The 16,917-nt window shown below is 37.6% G+C and overlaps 2 protein-coding genes across 4 annotated transcripts in view; one reads left to right on the top strand and one right to left on the bottom strand.

Annotated features, from left to right (window-relative positions):
* The window catches only part of DOCK1 (dedicator of cytokinesis 1), a 455,801-nt gene that overhangs the window by 308,413 nt on the left and 130,471 nt on the right, over positions 1–16,917 (bottom strand). For all 3 annotated transcript variants that reach the window (XM_083364099.1, XM_083364098.1, XM_083364097.1), the window contains one exon: positions 13,340–13,435. In XM_083364099.1, coding sequence (XP_083220225.1) covers positions 13,340–13,435 — 96 coding nt within the window. The remainder of the gene's footprint in view (positions 1–13,339; positions 13,436–16,917) is intronic.
* INSYN2A (inhibitory synaptic factor 2A) overlaps positions 1–16,917 on the top strand; it is a 106,098-nt gene that overhangs the window by 71,130 nt on the left and 18,051 nt on the right. The gene's annotated exons all lie outside the window — the stretch shown is intronic.

Genomic DNA, 16,917 nt, shown 5'->3' with positions numbered 1-16,917 from the left:
ATCTGGGTGTTTAAGTACAGGTTCCGCAGAAAAGAGTCTCTTTAGCCTCTCAAATGCTGCTTGACATTCCATTGACCATTTCAGAGGCTGGCTGGGCTTCACGGGTGACCCCCCCTTCGTTTTCAACAAATTTGTGAGGGGCATGGCTATTTGGCCAAATGCAGGGATGAATTGGCGGTAGAAATTTGCAAACCCCAGGAAACTTTGCAATTGCTTCCGTGTGCGGGGGGGTGCCCACTCTAGTACTGCCCTGACCTTCTCTGGGTCCATTTCGATGCCCTCTGGGGATATGCGATATCCCAGGTAGTCGATTTTTTCCTTATGAAATTCACACTTCGATAATTTAGCATATAAATGGGCAGCTCACAATTTCTTCAGGACTGCTCTGACTAGTTTGATATGTTCCTCTTTGGTTTCTGTGAAGATAAGGATGTCATCGAGGTAAACCAGGACCCCCTTATATAGGTGCTCTCTCAGTACGTCATTAATTAATTGCATAAAGACTGCGGGGGCCCCTTGCAGTCCAAATGGCAATACTTTGAATTGATAGCACCCCATTGGGCAGTTGAATGCAGTTTTCCATTCGTCTCCTTCCTTAATCCTAATACGGTAGTATGCTTCCCTCAGGTCTAGTTTGGTAAAAATCTTTCCTTTCGATAGGTGGGATAGCATATCCTTCATTAGGGGAAGGGGGTATAGATTACATTCACTAATTGTATTTAGGTTCCGGTAATCTACAACCAAACGAAAGGAACCATCCTTCTTCTCCCTGAACAGAACCGGGGCGGCTACTTTGGGTTTGGCGGGCTCAATAAATCCTCTTTCTAAGTTTTTCTTTATGAATCTTTCCATTTCTGCCATTTCCCTTGGGCTCATGGCATACATCCTGGGTTTTGGGAGTTTTGCCCCAGGTTTGAATTCTATGGTGCAGTCTGTGGGGCGGTGGGGGGGGAGCTCATCTGCTCTTTCCTCACTGAAAACCTCAGCCAGGTCCCTGTATTCCTCCGGTATCTCTGTTAGCCCCTTCTCTTCCCCCACTGCTGCTTTTTCCTCCCTCTGGGTTGGGGGGGTGTTTGGGGGTTTTACGTTTTCCTGTTCCCCTTTTGGGAAGTTGAGTTCTGCAGTCCTCCAGTTTATCCCGGGGTTCCATTTCTTCAGCCATTCCAGTCCTAAAATCATTGGGCATGCCATGCCTGGGGCCACTATAAATGTTATGTCTTCCTCATGGAACCCCAGGGACATGTGGAGTGGTAGAGTGGCTAGGGTAGCTGGTCCCCCCCCTGCTATAGACCCGTCTAATTGACTGAAGGAGATTGGTTGTTTTAGCCTCCTCACTGGGATGTTCAGTTCCTCCACCAGTGTTGGGCTGATGAGGCAGCGGATGCAGCCAGAGTCTATCAAAGCTTTTATTTCATTGGCTTTTGGTGCAGAGGAAGCTAATATAGTTACTGTCTTAAGTATGGGTGGAAGAGGTCCACTTACCAAAGGTTCTCCCTCTGAGCTGTCTTCCGAGGTGTCCACCGCCCCTGCAGTGTAGGCCGGAGTCCAATCCCAGGTTTTGGCAGAAATTGTGGACTCTACAGCCTCTGTCCCCTTCATGGAAGATTCTTTTGGGTTGCCTTGAGACTTCCCCAGCTTTTTGGAAGATGGTGCCTCTGTTTTGCGTGGAGGGGCTTTCGAACGACATTCTGCAGCACGGTGGCCCTCTCTCCCGCAATTAAAACATCCCTTTGATTTTTTAGCCGTGGCCGGTGGGTTTTCCCCCTCACGTGTTTGCTCGAGTGGCGGGCGGCCCCATGGTTTTCCTCTGCGTTGTCTTTTCAATAGGTCTATTTCCACTTCCTCTGCCAGGACATACCAGTCATCGAGATGGTAGGGGTCTCCCCGAGGCAGGCAAGCGTCATACAGGTCGTAGTTTAGACCGTCTTTGAAATGGCTGAGGAGGATGTCTTCTGGCCAGTTCAGCTTGCTGGCGATGGCTCGGAATTCTTGGGTATATTCGGCCACTGTTCTCCTGCCCTGCCTCACCGTCTTGATTCTCTCCCGGGCCTTCCGGTCAGCCAAAGGGTCCTCAAATCATCGCCTCAAGGATGACATGAATCGGTTGAAGTCGTTGAGTTCTGGGGCGTTGGAGTCATGCAGGTTCACCACCCAGTCTGCGGCCGTCCCGTCCAGGGCAGATTGCACAATTCGGATGCGTGTTTTGTCACTGGGGATGTCCCGTCCGTACTCTTCCATGTAGCTGAGGACTTGGGTTAGGAAAAATCCCAGTCGTGATGGCTCCCCCTTGAATTTTGCTTCCAGGGGTGGGAATCTTTGGCTGGATCGTTGTCTGCGCCGCGGAGTGTATCGCTCCTCATCTCGATCCCCATCTGTGGGTCTGGGGGGGGTGGGTACCGCTGAGTCAGCGGCTCCTGTTCCATTGGACAGCCCTGGGGTTTCAGGTGTTGGGTCCCTTCCGTTACCCCTCCAGTTGCGACCCCAGGTGTTGTGGTTTCCAGCTCTCTCCTCCCTTAGTGAGCTCAGGGTTGTTTTCATCAAGTCAATAGCTTTTTCCAGAATCCGCTCTTCCTCACTGGCGTGCAGGGAGTTCTCCATCTCTTGTTTCCATTCCGGTTGGTGGTCGCTCCGTCTCAGGGTCACTTCTCTCGAAGCCTTTTTCCACTCACTTTTCCTTCCAACGCCCATCGACCACCGGGGTTTTTGTTTGTGCTGCTCCGCCGTTTCTTCCCAGGAGGAATATGATGCCTCAGTTTCCCAATGTTTCTGGGAGTTCGGCTGGGGGGAAGGCTCCTTCTCCGTGGGGCTTTCTTCCCTTCTTGCTTCATCGTCAGACATCATATTTATTTGCAAAGTCCCCCGGTAAGGTTCTTCTTGCCAGGTTGACTTTCGTTGCAAGCCCTGTCTAATGTCAGGACCCACCCCAAACCACGTCTTAGGAAGACAAAAACTCTTGGAGTCAGGATTTTAGTCCAAAAGAAATCTTTACTATGACGTGCTCGGTTGTAGGAAATGAGACAGGGCTTAATATTTCCACGATGTAAACCCTTATAAAGAGTTCCCGGTTTAACCCCCCTTAATCCCCATTTGGTCAGTCCCCCCCCCATCCTTCCTCTCGTATCATCCATCTCGTGGGAAAGAGGAAGTTAGGACCCTTTTGTTTATTGCTGACAAAACCCAGATGCTAACCCCCCCTTTTGTTTCCCCAGTTCAAAAGGCTTCTCCTTTCCTTTGAAATGCCTATTGCCGGTTCAATACACATCTATCCTCTTCTCTTCGGGAGATGACAGAATCCATGGGATATGTTTGAAACATTCCATTTATGAATATGATATAAATGGATTCTGACAGGTAGGCTAATTCCAAAGTAGACTTAGTATTTTATTTAAATTAATTTAATATCTTAAAAAGCTTTTTAGCCATTTGGCTAAAAATTATTAACCACTCTATAGAAAAGGAAGTAATTTACTAGATAATTATGTTTCCTTTTCTATCCTATAAAGCAAAATCTCTCTGCTGAACAAACTAGCTAGTGGAGATACCATTACTATTGATTTTATTTAAATCCTGCTTTTATTATTTTTATAAATAATTCAAGGCAATGAACATATTTATTGCTCCTCCTTCCATTTTCCCCACAAAAATGACCCTGTGACATGGGTTGGGCTGAAAAAGAGTAAGTGGTCCAATGTCACCCAGACAGCCTTTTCATGCCTAAATTGAGATTTATTTCATTTGAAATAAATATTTGAAAAAGTAGGCACATAAGAGTCAAAGCACACTTCACCGAAGCAAAGACAGAAACAAAAAGATCAGAACATATGATCTCCAGCAACCAACACCCGGATAAGCAGAGATTAACACCAGATAAACAAGTAGAAAACAATATCCTAATTAAGGAACTATCAAGTAGAAAAATCAACTACATTTCCAGCAATACTGACAGGGCGAGCTACTGCATATAAACAGGGAGCAAACATCACACTCATTAGCATTAATGATATTCCCTAGTTAGGTAACGAAATATCTGCAAGCAAACAACCAAATTTAGAGAGTACCAAGGATTTCATAGTTCAGGCCTAAATTACAGTAGCGGCCAAAATTGTACAAACCTTTTGGGAAAACTGTATTTTTGAGGTTTGGTGGCTAATAACACCACTTTTTTGGAGTAGTACCATAAAATCATATATCAATGGAAAGATAATTTAATCAAGAATGTAATGCAACAAAGTTTGTTCAATTATCTGTACTGTATTCTATTTAAAGTTATAGCCAAATAACCAGAAAAAGGAAGCACAACTTGCTGAGGTTGATATCAGGTAGCTTTCCTTCATCTGATTGTGGCCAATGAGCATGAGTGTTTAGAGAGCCAATCAGGTGTCATCTTGTTTTGGCAATGAGCCAATCAGATCACAGTAGGATTCAGTTATTGATGTCCTGTATTGAAACTGATAGAGGAGGACATTTGTCAGTGTGTTATGTGATCACTAATACGTTGGTTGGGTTTTTTTGTGTTCTTCTATTTAGTGAGCTTGTAAAATGTAATAAAATTAAAGTAATGGTACAAAGAGTTGACTGGTTGCCCAGAAAGCGATGTAAAATAGTATTATTAAGTGAACAAGGCTACAGTTATAAAGAAATTAGAAGAAAAATTGGTGGAAACTTAACCAAAAGTGGCATTTCTACTGTACACTTTTCCCAAAAGGTTTCCACAATTTTGGCCACTACTGTAGGTGTATTCTCTTCTACTGAAAGATTAGAAATAATATCCATAGATTTTAAAGATTTAATTTCTAGCATTTAGCTAGGAGACCTTTTTAATCTGAATCCTATAATTTATTTCTTGGAGTTCAATAGTGACAAATTATTTAGTTAGTTTACTTGCTTATTAATAAGTTGAATACATGAACTTGTAATCAGCATCAGTAACATTAATTTCACTAAAACACCAATATATATCCTTCAAACTAATTGTAATACATGCATAAACATCATGTGCAGTATCTAAATAAAACCTGCAAAGCTAATCAGTGTACTAAAAGTTACATGTCAGAATAAGATTGACTGTACTCAATAGCAGTGCTGTAACCCGAACAGAGTGACTGCCATCACATAAGCAGCGAATTATATATTCATATACCATTACATTAAAAGATAGTTAAAATGCCACCCAGAAAATATTATTTCAATGAGAAAAAATATAAAACAATTAGAACCAACTTAATCTTTAATGCAGTAATTGTCACTATATTAGAAAACACATTCAGAATTGCAGATTAAGTTTAATCTTGAGTGTTAATTTTATAAACTGAATAAATTAATTAAATAAACATAACACCACAAAAGAAATCTAGAGATTTATACAATCTGCACTTCTTCCTAGCATGAAGCTGCAAGTTAAGATTTTAATGAACTATAAAATCTGAATTAAAAAATAAACTGTGGTGAGAAAATGTAATTTAATTATGAACATATCAAGTATGGCACTAGAGGGAGTACTGAATGATTAATAGATTATAGTTATAATCCTCAGCCATAAAAATTCCTGGATTTTCTTGTTCTTCCTTACATTTTTCTCACAGGTTAAAGGGCCAGAACCATATTCACAACCCTAAACACGTTGGAGGAGATGTATCATCAAACGAAAAAGAGACCAAAAATAATATCTAACCTATAGAAAGTTTAACCAAATCTGAAGGGAAATGTGAGCTTCCAGATATTATTGAAATTCATTAAAAGAAATGGAGAGAGGGAGAAATAAGGCACCATATTTTTGGCAGGCAATTTTGAGTACACTTTGTCATCCAGACTGCATCACTGCAACTCAGGAAAATTTAAATGGCTATTACATCCAATGGTCAACATTGTACAAGCCACATTGCTTCTATTTTTTGTGAATCAAACTGGTTTATTCAACTTATTTATTTAATTTAATTTAATTTGTCTACCGCCCTTCTCCCGAAGGACTCAGGGCGGTGAACAGGGCCATAAATACCAAAATAACCAAAATACAAAATTAAAAACAAATTAAACCCTAGTGCCCAAATGTAAAAATAAATTACATTAAAACAATAATTAAAACCCAAACCCATCAGACCAGGCCGGCTTGTTCAAACAAATAGGTTTTTAGATCACGTCGGAAGGAGCGAAGGTCGGGAGCCATCCGGAGCTCAACCGGTAAACGGTTCCAAAGGTCAGGCGCACCCACAGAGAACGCCCTCCCCCTGGGAGCCACCAGACGGCATTCTCCAACCGGTGGCACCCTAAGGAGGCCCTCTCTGTGGGAGCGCACTGGATGGAGGGAAGTTGATGCCGGCCGCATTATCAAGTGTAATATCTCAGGTTTAAAAAAATATAATTCTTATGAGAAAGGTGCCTTGCCGAAAAACATCTTTCAGGACAGGCAAAATACAGTTCTATGGAATTAATACAATACAAATACAATGCATACCAAAAAAGGCTTTTCTTTTTATCAGAAAATATAAAGTGTATACATGTATGTATGCAAGTTCAGGATCCAAAGGACAGTTTGGCACAAACCACCAGTGATATTCCAAAGAATAACTTTACTAACAGCATACTTGCAAGTTTTTTTTCTTCACATTTAGAATATTTCTTAAAGATCACTGTGGATCAGATATGCTCAAATATGCAAGTACCTCTGCTGAAATAGTAAATAAGTGGGGGAAAACCCCATGCCCCTACAACATATCTACTAACAGCTACTAATCTACTAAACATTCCTTTTCTTAACGGTAGTAAGCTAGTTGTGTGTTATGTCCTGAGAAATGCTACAGTGCTGTCAACATTTATGAAATTGGATGCAAAGCCTAGTAAAGTTGCCAAAACAAGTGATACAAAAAAACCACTAGATACCCAGGAGTGTGGCATATATTTAAAACTACCAATCTGAAATTGCTGTAAAGATATCTCTGTTTGATTTCAACATATTATTAAGTTTGGGTAAGGAGGTGTCAAAATAAATGACTAGAAAAGCTGAATTTTCCAAAGACAAACATAAGGAGGTATTCCTGACAAAATTACATATTCTATAGAAATATTTTACATTCTGCCAGTCTAGTATAGTAGCAATGATGAAACCTGGAACTATTATTGTATCACTGCACTAGCAAGAAAAGTTCAGTAGTAACAGTGACATATGGGACAAAATTAGGACAAATCTGTATTCTGTGTGACTCTGAGAAGGGCCTCAACCTTGGAGATTATATTTATAACTTTCCAATGCCAACTTCTCTACAGGTATGACTTTGCAATGATAAGTATGTGAACAAAAGTACTGTATGTGATTAAGAGATTTCTTATTTAGTTTTGGCAAAAATATTCATCACTACATCTCGAGTCACAGTATTTCATTCTTCCTTTATGAACAGCCCTCGATTTGAACAGCAATAAAGTACAAAAATTAATAATTTAAGATTTCTTAACCAATCCTCTGAATTATATATGTCTTCTTGGATCTGTAAATGCTGTATGCAGCACCACTGCAATCCATGATAATTTAAATTTCTGTATCAAGGTGAAAATTACACTACTGAAATCTACATTCTATTTTGAAAAAAATATTTTAATTCCCATCCTGAAGTACGGTAGCAGCGAAGAAATGTCTACTTTCTCATCTTTTTGTGGTTTTAGAGTAATGACTGAATATTTGCTCCTATGTCCTTGTTTTGTCTGTTGGTGTTATCCCCTTGCCCTATCACCACTCAGTGAGCCTTAGAATATAACATGATTGGAAGAGAACTAGAATTTCCTGAAATAATTGATTTAAACAAAGTACAATATTCAGCCACATCTATAATGTTCATATTTAAGTTTCTTTACTCCAACTATCTGATTTATGTATTTATGACTGAAATTGCTAAATTTAGGCTGTCACAAACTTTTTTGTTGATTTAACTTGGAGAACAGGGAATAATCAGCTTCACCTTTCAATCATATTTTCCTAAATAGTTAATTTCCTTTAATTTTTAGTAGTATTTCCTAGCCATTAAAGGTAAAGGTAAAGGTTCCCCCGCACATGCGTGCTAGTCGTTTCCAACTCTAGGGGCCGGTGCTCATCTCCATTTCAAAGCTGAAGAGCCAGCGCTTGTCCGAGGACGTCTCCGTGGTCATGTGGCCGGCATGACTAGACGCCAAAGGCGCACGGAACGCTGTTACCTTCCCACCGGAGTGGTCCCTATTTTTCTATTTGCATTTTTACATGCTTTCGAACTGCTAGGTTGGCAGAAGCTGGGACGAGTAACAGGCGCTCACTCTGTTACGCGGCACTCGGGATTCGACCCGCCAAACTGCCGACCTTCTGATCGACAAGCTCAGCGTCCTAACCCACTGAGCCACCGCGTCCTAGCCATTACCTAGCCATAAATTGTGAGGTCAAGCACTGGGAAAAGCAACTCCTTTCTTTAAGATAATTATAATACGATTTGATGAACATAGAGAATCAAGCTATTTTACAAAATGTATTATTCTAAATATGAACTCATCTAAATTTTCCAGCTGTATTCTCTTTGAAAAAATAACTAGCATTATAAACAAAGACAGGCTTACAGTATCTCGTATTTACGTAAAGACTATTCAGAAGTATACATTTGCCATATCATGATGCTAAGATTTTAACACTAAGCTTATTTTCCTGGGAGAAATTCTTGTAGAATTCGGAATTAAGATCTTTGAAAGATCTAGATAAAGGTATCAGTTTTGAGAATGCTGCTCTTTTCTTATTCATTTTAATTTTTACAAGACTATTCTGAGCTAATCTAATATGTGGATGCCAATTGTATTTTTTTTAAAAAAAGGTCTATTCTTAGCTATTAAGAATTATTTTTATAACCATTTTTACTATCATATAGTACTGGAGTATCTTTATATATCAACCTGAAATCCTGATGACTTAAGGAGTGACCTGGGTACAATTACAGTAAGAAATGGCTTTGTGTTGCTTACTTCTGGTATAGTTTTTCAGTTTGCCAGTTTAGTCTTCCGTTCTTGTGTCTCCTGGATGTCTCCCATCCACTATAAACCAGATCCAGCCTGATTATTCTCTAAGCCATGGGTATCAAACTTGCCGCGTCACGTGATGTGTCGTGACATATCGTGACTTTTTTTGCATTGCCAAAGCTGGGGTGGGCGCGGCCTCCATATGATGCAACCAGGCCACGGGCTGGCAGTTTGACACCCCGCTAAGCTGAGAGAAGATCAGCCAAGTGTTGCCACCTGTTGATTCAGTGTCAAATCCATACTCTTATCAGTTTCAGGAGGAATAAAAAGCATAATAATTAATTTGACACGAATTCATGGAAGGTCAGAAGATACATACTAAAGTATATTTGCAATGAAAAACTGTTATTACATAATTTCTTGTATAAAAGTGAATCATCGCTGATTTTGCCAGAATGAATTCCATTCAGAAATGCATTGAATCATAAGAGGTAAGTGCTCCTCTAAAATGCTTGGTGCTGTCAGCATTCATTAAATACTTATGGTCTGTTCAGCTGTACTGCTTTCTCAGTTATTGCTCATTTTCCAAATGCACATATTTAATAAGGGTACTTGGTGATAAATGTCTGCTGAAAGCTAATATTTCAAATAGAATTTACTAGATTTCAAGCAACAAAAGACAAGCCTATGCAAAATCTATCAAATCTTAAATGTATCCTGGTTTAAAAGGTAAAGGTAAAGGTTCCCCCGCACATGCGTGCTAGTTGTTTCCAACTTTAGGGGCCGGTGCTCATCTCTGTTTCAAAGCCGAAGAGCCAGCGCTTGTCCAAGGACGTCTCCATGGTCATGTGGCCGGCATGACTAGATGCCAAAGGCACACAGAATGCTGTTACCTTCCCACCGTAGTGGTCCCTATTTTTCTACTTGCATTTTTACATGCTTTCAAACTGCTAGGTTGGCAGAAGCTAGGACGAGTAACAGGCGCTCACTCTGCTACACAGCACTCGGGATTCGACCCGCCAAACTGCCGATCTTCTGATTGACAAGCTCAGCGTCCTAACCCACTGAGCCACTGCGTCTTGGTTTATAAAGCTATAAATCACAAAAGAAAATAAATTGCATAGCACAACATTAAAATATAAAATAAGGATTACAAATAACTAATTAGCTTCTCAGCAATGGACAAGATTATCAAGGAAAGTTCATACTGATTTTCCCAATGTCCTCAAAAACTTTGAGAAAAAGGAGTAAGATGGTAACATGCTTGCAATCCTATTTGGTTTATCGTTTCACCAAGTTAATTTTAGTGGCATGCAATGGCATCCATGGTTGAACTTATTGGTTATTTTTTGATAATTTGTTGAAATGAATTTGACAGAAATTCTGTTCCTCAAAGAGTTCAAATCCCAAATGCTCTTCCCAGGTACCTGCCATGCTGAGTATAACAGTGTGAAATGTTCCATTACAATATTTCTGAAACGGTATCAATGGCAGTTTATTGAATTTTTGATAATATAAAAAATCTAAATAAGTGTGATATGTGTGTGCATGCAGGTTCAAAAATTAGACCATCTCCTCTGACTTTTTCAAATCCATGAACTCCTTAATCAAGGAGCTAGCTACTTGATAATTCTGTCTAACCTGAGAACTGGTGGTTCTTTTCTTTTCTACATTAGTCCTTACATATGGCAATGCTCTTCTACTATTAAAAAAAACCCAAATAAATTAAGTTTGGAGAGAAGACTCAAGTATACAATCCATGGTTTGCTTCAAAATTCATCACTAGCTAGTCTCTCACTGTACTGAGCCATAAACAATAGTTTGTAAGCCACAATGTCTGTGTGACCACAATACAATAACTTGCAAATATATAACACAGATTATGGTTTAGCAGTTTTTTTTAATCCCATTTATATCCCGCCCTTCTCCGAAGACTCAGTGTGGCTTACAATCTAAGCACAAATCAATGTGCTTAGCAATAGCCTTCATTCTATGTATATGCCTGCTTATTAGGGCTTTCGGGGCTCCCCCCAAGCGGCATTATTACAAAGTCAGCTTATTGCCCTCCAACAATCTGGGTCCTCATGAACCTAATTTAGTCACTACTGCTTTCTCTTTCTTCTGAATGAACGTAAGGGTTATAGAAGATCACATATTCTGAACTTGCTCCAGTGGAATAAATTCAACATCTGCTAGAAAATACATACTTTATTTTCCAGAGCATTATCCATTTGCTTCTATTTTTCAAATATATGACAGTGATCTTGTATTACCTATGATTACATTTTGAGTGCAGCTAACAGTAATTGTAATTAAGCTTTTAAACTTCAAACCCAATCAACATACAAGACAGTCTAAGAAACTGTTATAGTTTACAGTATATCAATGAAACTAACTTTCAATTTCCAGGCAGTGATCATTTATTAGTCATTAATTTCAAACTTTATCGAAAAGGAATTTTAAAGGATTGTTTCATCTCAAAATGATTGAAACTGTTGGCATATAGCTTTTTTCCCTTCCTTCCATCCAAAGGGAATTGTTTAAATACTGCTCTAAATAAGCCCATTTTCCTCCTGCTAACAGAGATTTAAAGTTACCAGCCTGTTGCTTAAAAGAATAAAGATCATATGCTATTTTCCTCCAAAAAGCATCAACAAAACTTCTAAGCAGCAAGACGAAACTGGACAAATAAGTATTGTTAGACAAGGATCCAAACATTAAAAGCTCAATAACTGCCAATAATATCTCCAGGGAAACAGAAATTAAAGCATCTAGATAATTTCAAGTACTGTTAAACCAGGCAAAGATAATAAATTAACATTAAGATGTCTATAATTTGGACAGATTCAGAAAACTATTCTACAAAATTGAAAGAGAATTAAAACATTCTTTCTCTTCTGATAGTTGTAACTTAGGGCCAAACAGTTTGTTTATTTTTTTTCTTACTTAACTTATATGCCCCAGGAGCTGACAGGCTTCTATTCCCTTTTTCTGTTTAGATTTTTTTTTAAAAAAAGCAGTAAAACAAAGTAATTGCTGACAATTAAAATTTCAAAATGTTTTAGCACTCAAGAAGACTCAAACATGAAAATGCAATCGATAAAAGAGAGGAGACAGTTTCACTCCCCAAGATTTCTTTAAAATATAAGTTTTAATTTTTCTAGTGCTAAAACATACGTGCCACAGTAAAGTTTAGTTCATGGACTAATTATATAATAATATTCCTATATTAAGGATTATAGGGTACTATTATTTCATTGAAACTAATATAAATAACTGAAGAAATAAGAATCATGTCAAGTCAGTAAAGTCAGTCCTGTATTCTTACATTCTATGAGAGCAATACAAGAATAGATCCTAATAAAGCAAACTGTTCTGAACAGGTAATATTTCTATACTAACAGTGGAGATGCATGTTACTTTGTGAAGCAGTTTTGAGGGGCTGCTTCATACAAAGCTTCACTGAAGAAAAGTTCTCTTCAACAGTACTTATCATACTTTTCTTTACGCTTAAATATTTTCCTTAAAAGATCTTTACGTTGCAAAAGGACATGCAATAATTAGAATTTAATATATATTTTTATCAGAATTCATATAATTTTGTCACTGAATATGGTTTAATTTCTGATTCATCATATTAGGTTTCTCATTGATTATTTGAATCATTTACATTGCAACTTCATCTGATTACTCATTTTTATACTGATTACTAGCTGATTACAACATTAATTATATCGCAATATTATTATGCTTTTATTATTGTGAAATGTATGGATCATTTAATACCATCTTTGCACTCATTTTCTATGAGTTGCCACCGATTCAACTATTTTAAATTTTATAAATTATTTTCTTTTTAATTCATCAGTTAAACTCTATAAACTAACTGTCCAATCTTAATTCAATGGTCATCCTCCCTACACTCAAAGAAGGAACCCAAAATAAAAGAAACTCTGAAGATAGATACAAGTGAGACAGATGGAAGAGATCCTAAAGAAAAATAGACATTTTTTAAATGCAGATAAAAGTAATGTAACAGAAAAAATAAATTCAATACAAATAATAATATATACTATATCATTGCCTATTTTACTATATCAATAGTTCCTCTTTTAGGAAGAATTTTTCCTACACATTATAGGGTGAAAATGCATAAATGCAAAAGTGTTATTTATTGGAATGAACAGTGTTCAATTTCATATCTTTCAGAGCATCTAAAAAGTGAAATTGCTTACTATACATGCCAATGAAATTAAATGGGCAATTAGAATTTTTTCAAAATATTGTAAACATACTGGATCTTACAGGAGGAAACTCTAGTGGATTATACATTTTCCTATGTTGCAAAACTAATATTAGATATTTATTGAAAAGCACTTACTATGAGTTCTGAGTCACGTCCCATTGATATGACGGTTCTGTTTACTGTCCTCAATAGCTTTTCCATAATTATTTGCACATGTCGTTGTGTTGGTCCCTAAAAATAAAACACAAAAAGAAGTAGCCAAAGCCAAGAGGATTAAATAGCTTTATGTATACAACAAACAATTTTGAATCCCTTTGTTTTAGTTTCACTATGATCAATGCTCAAATGTACTGATTTTCTAAAGCAGCATTCAAATATGGGAATTCTATTAAAATCATTCAGCTCTATGGCCATTTCTAAATAATGTAGGTAAAATAATTAAAAGGAGTGTATGACAAAGCATTCATTCCCAAATATATACCATATGTATTTGATTTTCTTTGGAAGTTGAACCACGGCATCTGGATTTTTTTTCTTGTTGCTTCAAAATGTTTCACTGCTTACCCAAGTAGCTTCTTCAGTCTGAGCAAGTTGGTTAATTGTTAATTTTCTTTGGTTGTGATCTTAAATATATAATTTTCTTGAATAGCCAGTCCTCAAAATGCATCTTTTTTCCTATTAATGTTTATAACCAGGACCCAAAAAATGATGTATTCCATGCTAAGGACATGTATAAGTACAGGTGATACTCCTAAACTCAACTGGTACCTCTAGGAGTATTTCAAACATACAGCAAAGTGAAGCCATATTTGAAAAATTGATGACTGGACTCACTCTCTCATGCCGTATATATGACTTGTAGCTGCTAAAAAGGGAATTTCTGATTTTCACATCAGAGAAAACATTAAAAAGGGGGGCAGATGGCAGCAATTCTCAAGAGTGGAAGTGTACAGCTGCACAGATACTGATTTGAAAAGGTGGCAGTAAAATGCCAAGGAATTAAATCTGGGGACTAACATATATGGAGGACAGGGTTCCAGGATGCTCTTAGGATGACAAACTCCACTATGTAGATGACTTCCTAATTTGCTGCAATAAATCTACTTTTCAAACCCTGTATTATCTGCTTGAGAATGCAAAGCAAGAAGAAAATTTAATCACTCTAATTGGTGCAAAGAATGTATCCAACTGCCCCACACAGTGTTTACTTCCAAATAATGCTACTACAATGTACTTTATATAGCGAAGCTTCTAGAGACACTTCAGTAATAATACTGAAAAGTTTAAATAAATGGAGCTATTAGAAGAATATCACTATTCCTTATTAAATGTTTGCTTATAAAAACTGGCCACAAAACACACATGCACACAGAACCCTCTTTTTAGTGATGCACACTTCAACTTGCAATTGAATTTTGTTGATATTGTCCTATTATGGCTATTGCAGGTTTTTTGCACATTACTTTATGAACATGTTCTTCAAACAATTATTTTACCAATTGCTAATAAATTACATTTTTTTACAAACATTACAAACGAACAAGCTTCAGTATTCTGCATGCATTTGTTTTTGTATTCAAGAAACGATGAATTGGTTTCATTGTCTTTATCATCAGTGCTTGTTAATAGGTTTTCTTTTTGCTCCCTGACCCTCATAATTAAATTTGTCACCAATAAATATTCTCTTCCATTTCCCAATAATTCCTTAGGAAATGGACTTTTGTCACCATTCAAAAATGAGTTCCCCCAGTTCAGCCTATTCATCTTTTACCTACTCTGCCTTCTCAGCAGGTCTGCTGGCACCTTCCTAAGCAAAAAGGCTTCAACTTTGCTAATCTCAGCAGGTAAAGAAACTAGAATATAATTGCTTATGCCCCAAGGTGCACAGCAACCAATCTTTTTTTTGTGTGCTAAATATTAAGCACTACACCACTGGATTGTATTTCTAATCAAAATTGCATTTCACAAACAGCACAGGGAGGTTTAAAACACAGGCCACTGTTAATATATCTTGCATGTTAAAACGTAGATTTCAGGAAAGAGTTTGCTTGTTTAATCTTTAAGGAATACCAAGGCCTTTCTATGTATAAAAGAAACTTGGTTAAAGAAGCACAAGAGCTTTATCATACTGATAAAGTTACATATTGAGATTTAGGAACAATGGAAATATAGTATAATAATAAAATTCAGTTACTGACAGCCATACAAAAGAATTGCCAAGCCAGGTGTGTTAAATTCACACTTTTAAGGCACAACAGTGCCTTAAAAAGTATCTGCTTCATAAGCCCTATGCTGAGAGACTGAATAGTTAGAATCCATATCTTATTTCCCAAACAGTTTCTCTCATATAATATTTTCATACAGGTGAACTACTGATGGAACACTAGTCGATATCTTTATCATTCAATCTCAGCATCATAATTGTCAGATCTAGCTAGTTCAGAGATGGAAATTTTGCGTTAGTTGGCTGGTCTATTTACCAGTGGCTTTCATTGATCTTCTCTACTTTAGGAAACTGTGACAATATTGCTAGAAAAGAAAGAAAAAAAGAAGCTAAGAACTCCCTAACTAAACAGGATAGAATATGCTGAGAGCTTAGTTAGCCTGAGTGGTGGCAGCTGTCGTAATTATTCTTTTAGGAGAAGGGGATTACCAGATAGCTTTAACATTCTTCTCCCATTTGGTGACATCTGGGAAATGTTGTGTATTAGTAACAAAAGGACAACCTTCTTTAGAGTATTACGCAGTTTTCCGAGAAGCATTCTCTATTCTTTTCAGTGAGATAGTCAATATGATGGGCACCATTTTAAGAAGTTAAAACAATTTTGTGATTTGATATGTATTTTAAATTCACAGGTTAGTAAGTCATACTTTAAGCACCTAGGCTTATAAATAATCAAAAATGAAGATTACTTTGGTCTAGTGCAGGGGTAGGCAACCTCGGCTCTTTTATGACTCATGGACTTCAACTCCCAGAATTCCTGAGTCAGCACAGCTGACTCAGGAATTCTGGGAGTTGAAGTCCATGAGTCATAAAAGAGCCAAGGTTGCCTACCCCTGGTCTAGTGGTTAACTCACTGTGAGGCTGAGTTCTAGTCCTTCCTTAGGTTTGAAGTCATCGTCTCTCAGCCTATTCTACCTCACAGGTTTGTTATTGTGAGAAAAGGATGGGGGGGGGAGAAGTATATTTGCCACCTTAAGCTTTTTATAAAAATAATAAAGGTGGAATTAAAATAAATAAAAAACCTTCTTCAAAAGATTATGGTGTGTAAATCTAAAGTTCACATTGCAGAATAGGAGAGAGGCAGAGAAACAATTACAGGACCACTGCATAATTCTGCATTACTGTGCTCACTGAAATGAGGAATATCGTTAAGAAGCCTCTTAATTTCTAGATGTAATTTTATTACTCATTCATTCAATAGTCAATTTGCATGGCAGCCCATTCACCTAACCTTACTCTGGGTGCCTCTGGGCTTATTAAATAAGTTCCCATTGGATTTTCTTGGCATTTCTTTTGGGAATCTAAGTATGTCAATAATTGCAATCTGAAGGGAGCAACAATCAGCCCTTCAACTGAATAAAAAAAACAACAACAACTAGTCATCTATACAAATCTGGTCCCTGGATGAAAAGTATCAGGGCTCAATCCTACTGAATTATAAAACAGAGTTTACACTTTTATCACAGCATCTTTACTGAATAATATCATG

This window comes from Vipera ursinii (genome assembly GCF_947247035.1).
Source record: "Vipera ursinii genome assembly, chromosome: 5".
In the NCBI taxonomy this organism is placed as follows: domain Eukaryota; kingdom Metazoa; phylum Chordata; class Lepidosauria; order Squamata; family Viperidae; genus Vipera; species Vipera ursinii.
Note: the sequence above shows the minus strand (reverse complement) of the source record. Positions and strands in the feature narration are given on the sequence as shown.